The sequence below is a fragment of the Chenopodium album genome, chromosome 21 (assembly GCF_948465745.1).
Source record: "Chenopodium album chromosome 21, dcCheAlbu1.1, whole genome shotgun sequence".
NCBI classification, from domain to species: Eukaryota; Viridiplantae; Streptophyta; class Magnoliopsida; order Caryophyllales; family Amaranthaceae; genus Chenopodium; species Chenopodium album.
Genome location: NC_137854.1, coordinates 4,724,630 through 4,734,349, shown reverse-complemented (window position 1 = coordinate 4,734,349; position 9,720 = coordinate 4,724,630). Strand labels below are relative to the sequence as shown.

Genomic DNA, 9,720 nt, shown 5'->3' with positions numbered 1-9,720 from the left:
AGTCCTAAACCCTATATGGCAAAAAACATCACGTGAGAAGCACATGCTACTAGGGCTTAAGCAGGGTTTTAGCTCTCATTTCACTCAGACTCCAATCAATTTCTGACAACCCCATTTTCCAGAAAACCTCCATGAAAATGGAACTCAAATGAATTCATGAAACCCTCAAATCTTCAACAAATTCTCTCATTTCCCTTCAATCACTAAAAACCCTAACCCCCAATTTCAACCCCATCACAATGAATTCTCTTACCTCAAAATCAAAACCCATTTACCAATTTCTCCAATCTAGATCTTCCCCTTCTTCCTCACCCTCAAAAATCCTCTGTATTTCTCTTTTTTCAACTTCATCTTCATCAGCATCACCCAATTCCTGCAAAAATTACTCTTCCTCTCCTTCGCAGTCGCGGCGGCACGACGAAGAGAGCAAGAATGTGAAGGTTTCAGTGTGGTGGGACATCGAGAATTGCTCCGTACCAAATGGAATTAACGTGTTTAAGATCACCCATGGCATAACTTCAGCTATTAGAGAAAATGGGATTAAGGGTCCTGTTCAAGTTACAGCTTTTGGGGATGTTGTATGTCTTAGTAGGGCTAATCAGGAAGCTTTGACTAGCACTGGTGTTAATCTTGTTCACGTTCCTCGTGGTATGATTTCTCTCTTCTCTCTATTTGTTTGAATTTTTGGATTTGTAATTTTAGTTGTGTTTTCAGTTGTAGATTACCAATTTTGTTTGATTTTGTGTTTTTTATTTTTATTTTAGGTAATTTGTAGTTGGGATTTGATTATTAGTTGTTAAGGGCATAATAGGTAGGAAGATATTTAGAAAGGTTGGAATTATTATACTTAAAGGTGTAATTTAGGCAATTTTATGCTAATGCTTTGATTGATTTGTCTGAATTTTTGTCTTAATTGTATTCACCTTGTGAATCTTGTCTCTTGAATGAAAAATCGCGGTGTTACGGCTGTTGGTTTGTGAACTCTATTGTTTCAGGGAAAATTCTAAGTTAATTTTGCATCCATGAACATTCCAATAGGATATTTGGATAGGATAAATTCTCGATGATGGATCGCAATGCAGCAACCACCTTTTATTATTTGGATATCGTCTTTATAAAGTCCATCCTTTTTTTTTTTTTTTTTTTTTTTTGTGTTTTTGTTTTTGCATGATGTGAATTGTTAACCGAGTGCACCTTTTTCTAGTCTGATGAGTGCTGTGTCGGGTTGATAAATCGGCACAAATGGGAAAGTTTCACATTGCTTTGTCTCATCAAATTGGTTGCTTAGAATATTGGTTAGTGGCTACAAGTATATTGAAATGAATTGAACTATGCGTTGGAGCATTTAGTAAGTCTCTCCTTGGGTATATGACTTGTGTTTTATTAATTGTTTGTTGATTTGTGTTTGTAAAATTTGCACTGATGCAATTGTACCTCTTAAAAGTTGATGCACACAATAATATTCCAAATTTATACATGCTGGATTGCTGGGATATGCTTCTGGGGACTTGGTTATTTGCGCAATTGATTAAGAACGTCAATGTATGGTAGAAAGGTTTCTCTTATTGTATTTACTCTGTTATCTGATGAGTGTATTTCATTGTTGGTATTCTTATAAATTTAAGGTCTTTCATTTCCATGTATAGTTTAAACGCTATTCCATTTTCCATCCTGGCTTAGGGTTATACTGTAAATGTTGAGTGGTTGAGCATTGTTTTCAACAAAATATATTAGCTACTAAATTAACTATAGGTAGTAGTTGTGAATATGAGATGTGATGGGAAGAGATCAGTGAGAGAACCATTTGTTTCTTCATTCAATGTTTCAGCTTTCAAATTTCTGAGTTTCTTAAAAGGAGGCCTAGTTTTAATTTTAATGGAGCGGGAAAAACAATTAAAGAGCTTCAGTGATATTGGATCTGAAAATGTTATTTCATTTTACCTTGTTTTGTTAATGCAAAATGCTAAATTGAGACCAATGTTTGAAAGGTTTATTGCAAGAGTCTGTTACGAAGATGTCAGGGAGCTCATGCTGACATGCTCACAAAGTCAACAGTGCATCTAATAAGTTGCATGATTATATATGCTAGCATGAGTACTCTTCTTCACTCCTTTTCTTTCATATTAACTGCGATGACTTTTCTATTACACAGGTAGAGTTTTGGTCTTTACTTTTAATATAATAGTAGCGTTTGCTTGCTTGGAGAAATTTAAAGAGAAATACAGATATGTTTAATTTGTGTGTATTGGTAACGGCCTTCTGTAGTTCTATTTAATCCTTGGGTGTTTCTAAAGACATATATATAACCGATACAAGAAGGTTGGGAAAGCCAGAGTGCCCACTGAAGTGTGGAATATGATTGATGGTTTTGTTATTTGTAACTGTATAATGCGTTGTGTGAAATCAATGCTTTGAGATTTCAACTAAGCTTAAGCAGGTTCATGCCATGATTAATTGTTGACACTTGAATACTATCTTTTAGATAAGGGAGTAAGGGAAAAGGAAGGATGGTGGATGTTTCATGGCCTTACTCCTTATCTCAGATTCTTGTCTTGGCCATTACTACTGTTGATCCTTGAAAAATACTAGAGGAATTATTCACAATTTGCTATATATGTATGTTTATCTATTAATTAGGATAGTGGTGCCCCATTGAAGTCGATATCTTTGTGATTACTGTATACTCAATGATGCAGAAGCCTTTCGTATTGTTTTTTCAGCATCATGTTTGCTTCAATATTGATTTGACCGCATAATTAGTCTCTTTTGAGAAGATTATCTCAAGAGTTCGTGTGCATAAAGTGGAAGTAGCTAATTAAGCTAAACCACATATGAATGAGGAATGAGCTGATCAGTTATGAAGCTAGTTGATTTTATATCCAAAACTACTACTGAAGGGTCATCCTGTATCCTTTCCCTATGTGAGCTTAAGTTGAATGTTTTCTGGGCTTTAGAAAGCTAAAATTCTCTTTCTTTGGGTATATAGCCTTTGTTGCCGATTCCCCCCCAATCCGAACTGATCAGAATACTAGAAATAGAGCCTTTCCTCTGAAGGTTGTAAGACTCACAGCTTCATGATATCTCAAATATAGTTATGGTTCATTTTATTAGAGACTAATTACCCATCTACTTAAGATGGGTAATTAAATTTAATCATAATGGTGAAGAATATGATGATTAGTGCTGGAAAAATTTGGACAGACCTGTAGTGACCCAGATTGTAACTGATGTTGCAGCTTTTGTTTTTTCTTATCTTTTAAGGCCTTTCCTTTCTTTGTTTAGGATGTAGGGGGAAAAAAAAATTATTAATGAAAGAAAGGAGAGTTTTATATTTCACACTTTCCAGTTAATGGTTGCAAACTGAAACATAATTGCATTAGATTGGAAGCTCAATCGCCTCAATGAATGCAGTTCTGCTAAAAAGTCAGAATTCTTCTGTATTCAGTTTGATATCTAATGGCTATCTTTACTAAATATCTTACCACAAGGTACAGGAAGTACCTGTTGGTGTTAGTCTGCATTTCAGTTTTCAGAGCTTTTGGCAATTTGCTACGGATGCCTCATAGCTATAATGCTATATTGCTTTTTCTTGACATTTTTTTTGTAACTTGTATTTAAAAAAAACTGTTCTAAAGACATTTTTTCAGGTCAATTAGGTGAAGCTTACATATTTTGTGCTGTATTTATCTTGGCAGGTGGAAAGAATAGTGCTGATAGGTCCCTTATCGTGGATCTTATGTATTGGGTGTGTCAAAATCCTCCACCTGCACATATCTTTTTGATATCAGGTGACAAGGATTTTGCCGGTATCTTACACAAATTGAGAATGAACAACTACAATATACTCCTTGCTGCCCATAGAGAAGGCAGGCAAAATCTTGGTGTCCTTTGTAGTGCTGCTAGCATCATGTGGCACTGGAATGAATTAGCAAGGGGGGAAAATTTATCTGGATGGCATTATAACCAACCTCCAGATGGCCCCTTCAATTCTTGGTATGGCCACTACAGAGGGCCTTTTGAAGATCCCTATGAAGTAGCTGACAATTCATCTAAGGTCGTGGTCTCCTCGGAGTCTAAGTATCATCCGGTTCCCATAGCAGTTTTGAGGCAGCTACGCCGTATTATTAATGCATATCCCAAAGGACTTACCATTAATGAATTTCGACATGAACTGGAAAAAACGAAAGTGCCTATTGATAAAAATTACTATGGTCATAAAAAACTCTCTCTGTTTCTGATGTCTGTACCCCACATTTTAAAGGCTGAATCTGGTCATAATGGTGTGTATTTTCTGCGTCCTGTAGCTCCAAAAGTTCGTAATTCTGTAGAACGGAATGATACTTCTGTAGGGTCCACGTCTGAGAAGAATGAGGAAGTAGAGGTGACTAGAAAAGAATATGATCAGGCTAACACAATTACTAGAATGGAGGATACTAACCCACAATTGCCCGTGTCACCATATAATGACCGTGGAGAAAGAACACTAGAAGATATGACAGGAAATGTGACTCCTGAAAATAAAGCATCAGATGTTGCTCAAAAAGACGATCAAGTTGCTTCTACTAATGCAGAGGCAGTTGAAATTCCCGTGGCTCCAAAGGAAGATCAAAGTTTGCCAAGAAAATTTGGTCTGTTAAAACAACTATGGGTTGGCACTAGTACAGATGCTGAAGAGACAAGCTTAACCAACCTGCATGGTGGTGAAGGCCAAGCACATTCTTCTACCGTGCCAGTCAAGGATGGCAAGAGTGAAATACATGATAAATCCGATGCTTCTCCTGGATTCATTAGAAGGGTGATGAGCTGGTGGAATTCTTGGAGGAATTCATCTGTCAAGAATAGACAAGAGCCAGGCTGTATAGAAGAACACTCACAGACGCTAGATGACACTTTACATTCAAAGAAACATGATCTGTTCTGTAAGAATACTTTCTGGAGTGCTATTCAATCATTCTTAAGAACACGCAGAGGATCAGACATTGTCTTAAATTCAACATCCAGGTATTCATGTCACCATATTTTCAAATTATGCATTTGACTTTATATTAGTGCATGTATGTACCCACTACCCTGCTTTTGGATTTTAAAATGGTGTTTCTATGGGATATCTGCTCCTTTACTTTATATTCCAGACTCCTGACCTACTGGCTGGTTCTATAAATAACTTTCAAGAAATGGTCTTCATTGATAATTCTCTTATGATGTTTTTCCAAATTTAGCATGATTTCAAGGACAAATGACTTGTTTCCAGGATAGCTGTCTGTTTGCACATGCTCTGAATATTGTCATCAGTTTGTTCAAGCAAAGACGTATTTCATCTTTTTGGTTACTGTGTAATATAGAGCAATACATTTTGGTTTGGTCAAACCCATTTGACTATGGTCTATGGGTTTACATTGAGAGATTGAGACCCTTGGTTTAAACTTGGTAACTGGTACAATTAGGCTACCAACGCTGTATAGAGTTCAATTTATGAATTTGATACTGTCGAGAGGCTAAGACTTTTTTAATAGGCTAACCACTCTGTATAAAGTTCAATATATGGCTTTGGAGTGATTGAGAGACTGGGGTATCACATTTTCATAGATGAGTTTCTGCTTCTTTCTGAGTCTTTTCATTTGGGAAATTTGTAAATTTTACTTTATTAACTTTTAAACCTGCCCAAGGGATATCTGAATACTACTCCTGATTCCTGAATTTACACCAGTACCTGGGGTTGCCCTATAGCAGGGAAAACCAATGCAAAAACTTGATCAAATCACCCCCCACAGCGACCACAAGACATAAATCATGTTAGAGCAAGGTTCAAGGCCTCAGCCTTTTGATCAAACATGTTCATGTCTTGTAATTTCTTAGATGCTGTGAAGTGAGGGAAGTTTCCAACTGGAGACCAGTTTTATTTTCAGTCCAAATTACATAAGTGGTGGCTACAATTGTAGCTTAATCAAGTCTGGCCGAAAGCTTCTTACCATATACATATTTCATAGACCACTTCTCTTTTCACGAGGCAAGGGAAAATATTGCTTTTATCCTGAAACAGAAAAGGAAAGTTAAGATCATTATGCTGAGCAAGCTTTTTAAACATTTGAGAGAGCCCTTCTATGCAGAAAATAAGTGGGTAGGACTAATCAGCCTCATCAATGATTTATTAATGTCCGAGTTCAAGACTTTTCATGCACACCAATCCATGATGTCTACCATCTGAGTAGGGAAACAAAATAACTGTTGATGTGAGACAGTGAGAGGGTAAAATCGTAGCTTCTCAGCTCATAAATAATACGCTTTCCTAGAGTTAATCTTTGCATAGATTAATAGAATCATCCTTCTGACATATTTCTTCAAGTCATGGATTAACAGAATATTTGCAGATATGTGTGTCCCTGGACAAAGGCCCCACTCAGGTGCCCTATAAAACCTAGACAACTTCCTATAATCCTTCACTTTAGAAGACAGTTTGATGATCACCTTATACAATTATATTAATATGTTATAGTTATTCAAATCCTGCTTTAGTCTAGTAATTTGTTTCCAATATTCTCTATAATTTAATGTCCAATGTTTCACTACTGTATTGCTATTTCAAGAGGCTTCACAGAAAGCTCTAAAGTGGATCAACCACGATTCTTGGAATAAGTTTGGCAGAAATTTTGCAAAAAAAATCGGTTCATAAAACTAATAGTTACTCTGTTGATTTTGATGCTTCTATGTTCAAGATATTTGCTATTTGCTAATTCTGGGATTTCATCTTAGGGGACAAATTGCTGAAATGCTTCATAAGGAAGGACCTTTGATTGTTCGACCTTTGCAAGAAAGTGATCTTCGTCAATTGATTGATTTACTAGTTTCAGAAAAGAAATGGATCAAGGAGTTCCCTACTCAAACTCCTCGATTTAAAATTTTTCTCCCTACTGTGGAGAGCACTAAAGAAGTTCCACCTCAGAATTTGCAGCCTCACCGTTCAAATGGATTAAGTTCTATCTTCAAGAGTTCATCTTCTGTAGAAAAACCTGAAATTAAGGTTTCCTCTGCTGTGCACAAGAAGCCCTCTGAAAGCTCCAGAGGTGATGTCCTAGCAGATTGTCAGAAGCTTTTGGATGAACTTTTATCACAAAACCCTGATGGCTTCAACATGGGAGTCTTCAAAAAGTCTTTCCTTGATAAGTATGGATATAATCTTGATCACCAAAAGCTTGGTTACCCAAAATTGGTATCCCTCCTACAAATAATGCCCGGGGTAAAAATAATGGGTGGTTATATATATTCGGATAGTGTGGTTTATTCTCCTGGTATTGAGTCTTTGGGCCTCACAGATCAGTCGCCAGGTCCTGATAGTGATGTGTCTGATTCACCACGGATGAATGTGGATGGTGAATCTCCGTGGGAGGAACTTGGGCCTGTTGCGAAACAGGAAAGAGAATTCTCTCCAAGCCAAGTGAATGGTAATTATGAGCCTTCTGTATCAGATGATGATGAATTTTCAGAATGGGAAGAGGACATAACTACATCCCAAGTCAAAGCAGAAGATCAAAATAGGTCAAGGATGGATGAGGAAGATAGCTCGCTGCTGCAAATCTTGGATTCATGGTACAGCACCAAGGACGAAAGTGAACCTCAGGGTCATGGTTCTCATGCCGAGGGTTTAGTAGATTGTTCTAAGGAGGAATCTGAACCGCCTCAAACATCCAACAGTACCAACACTAGTGTCCAAGGTAAAGCTGCTGCTCTTTCTGCTTCTGCATTTAACCATGCACGAAAGCAGAGCTCACGAAAGAGCTACATGTTTGTTGCAGATCCTATCGAGACTAAGAAGGACAAGCTGATTGATGGAATTTTGGGTAGCTTGAAGAAGTCAGGAGATTCAAAGGTACAAGAGTGAACTAGTCTATTCCTCTTTTGAGGTAATACAAAAAATTACCAAAATTGCTAGTTAATTCAAGATAGTATTTCTGAATGAGATGATATCCACTTTTTACACATTATGAAAATAAGATCATTACTATGAGATGCTAATTTTAGCCATTTAACTGGATCATCGATAGCTTTTCTAATGAAAGTATTGGCTTCATCCATGAATTGACTTGAGTATTTTTTTTAAATACTTCGTATATAGTCCATTGTTTTAATACTGTGGTTGCTGTGGTGATGCAAAATTGATTATTTCCCAGCACTTATTCATGCAAGTTTTAAATGTTTGGAGGATATATTAGCTCTGGGATCTACTTAATGTTGTGGATTTTTTAGTTTCTTGCTTAATTATTTGAGAAAGAGAATAGTATACTGATTTGTCAACACTTTTCAGACTAAAATAGGCTACAATTCTATTTTACGCGGTTCCATTATGATACTGAATTTAGTATTTTTTTTAAATATATTTAACATATCCAAATTACCCTTATTAATACATTTACCAAAACTATTAATGTGATACTACACATGGTATAGCGGAGAATTTCAAGGTGCAAAGATATTTATGGATTTTATTTTATTTATTTTCTTAACTCAAAATTTAATGCCTCTAGTGTATTCCGACTTTGGTAGTTTTCCTCGAGATATTCTTTATGATAACTATATTTAAGTAATAAATTTGGAACTATTTCATGCATCTCATTTGGAACACATTTTACTGATTTATGAAGAGATGGTGTGCGACTGTGTCACTGTACGTGTTTTATACCGGCATATGTAGTGCATCCACTGAGCACTCGCACTTATTAATCTCGTGTAATGTATACAACATCATTCATTATTGCTCAATAACTAGTAGTAATTTGCGGAAGTTGCCGGGTCTTGTAGTTATCCAACAAGAGATCCGGCCCCACAATCCATTAATTCGCACCATAAAAGCCCATTGCGGTGATGCAGCCCACTTGACAATATATACTACTGTACAAGTACTCATAGTATTTTAAATGTTATTAATTTTTGGTCAAAATCAACCCATTTTCAAATCTTTTTGTTGATTTTTTCAACCAATCAGAGTAGTATTCAGTAAAACACAGAAAAAGAAATAGTTAAAGAAATTAAATAAGGGTTTTCAAAAAAAAAAAAGAAATTAAATAAGGGACTTTTTAATGGGTTTGTTGGTATGAATACATGAAGGATTGAACATTGAAGGTGTTTGTAGTTGAATGGTTTGTTAATTGTTATTGTGCTATTAAAGTCCAACATGTGTATGTTTATACTCCAGTAAATTAAATTGATAAATTCTACGGAGTACTTCTTTTGAGATTATAGTGAGTTGTATTGACATCTAGTTAAGTTAGAAAAAAGTTTTTTCTAGATTTTGTTATTTACAAGATGATACTCGTATATTTCACCTGAAACTGTTTGATCATTTTAAAGTAAAAAGTTAGGGACTAAACTATATACTCCATCAATTTTTTTTAGTGAAATAATTTTACTAGGCGCGTATGAAAATATAATATTTTGATCATTAGTTAAAAATTACTATTAACAATTAGTGAAACGATTCTAATAAGGGTCTGTTCACATTTACTGAACAGAGCTGAGTTGAACTGAACTGAGTAGAGCTGAAATGAATATTTTATGAAAGAAGCAAATTAGGAGCCGAACTGAACTGAACTGAAATTAAGCTGAAGTGAACAGGCCCTAAGTTTCCATAAAAATATTTCTTCTTATATATAAATCACTAACGTTGGTAAAAGTAGATTGGGTGAACCGTGCAAATGTCAAAATGTAACAACAACAACAACAACAAAA

The 9,720-nt window shown here is 35.7% G+C and overlaps 1 protein-coding gene across 2 annotated transcripts; it reads left to right on the top strand.

Moving 5' to 3' along the window:
- The first annotated feature begins 211 nt into the window (after positions 1-211).
- Positions 212-8,058, top strand: LOC145602347 (uncharacterized). 2 transcript variants are annotated; one of them, XM_081658538.1, is made up of 4 exons: positions 212-648; positions 3,696-5,001; positions 6,751-7,709; positions 7,791-8,058. In XM_081658538.1, the coding sequence occupies exons 1-4, from the start codon at positions 240-242 to the stop codon at positions 7,874-7,876; spliced, it is 2,760 nt and encodes a 919-aa protein (XP_081514664.1). In that variant the 5' UTR covers positions 212-239; the 3' UTR covers positions 7,877-8,058. The 2 variants fall into 2 exon arrangements, with proteins under 2 accessions (XP_081514664.1, XP_081514663.1); XM_081658537.1 differs by having other exon boundaries at positions 6,751-8,058.
- The last annotated feature ends 1,662 nt before the right edge of the window (positions 8,059-9,720 follow it).

What these genes read in the sequence shown, in the direction of transcription:
- LOC145602347 (XM_081658537.1), top strand. Translation starts at nt 240, where the DNA reads ATGAATTCTCTTACCTCAAAATCAAAACCCATTTACCAATTTCTCCAA. An exon ending in TCTTGTTCACGTTCCTCGTG is followed by an intron (nt 649 to 3,695) that starts GTATGATTTCTC and finishes TTATCTTGGCAG; the next exon opens with GTGGAAAGAATAGTGCTGAT. An exon ending in GTCTTAAATTCAACATCCAG is followed by an intron (nt 5,002 to 6,750) that starts GTATTCATGTCA and finishes ATTTCATCTTAG; the next exon opens with GGGACAAATTGCTGAAATGC.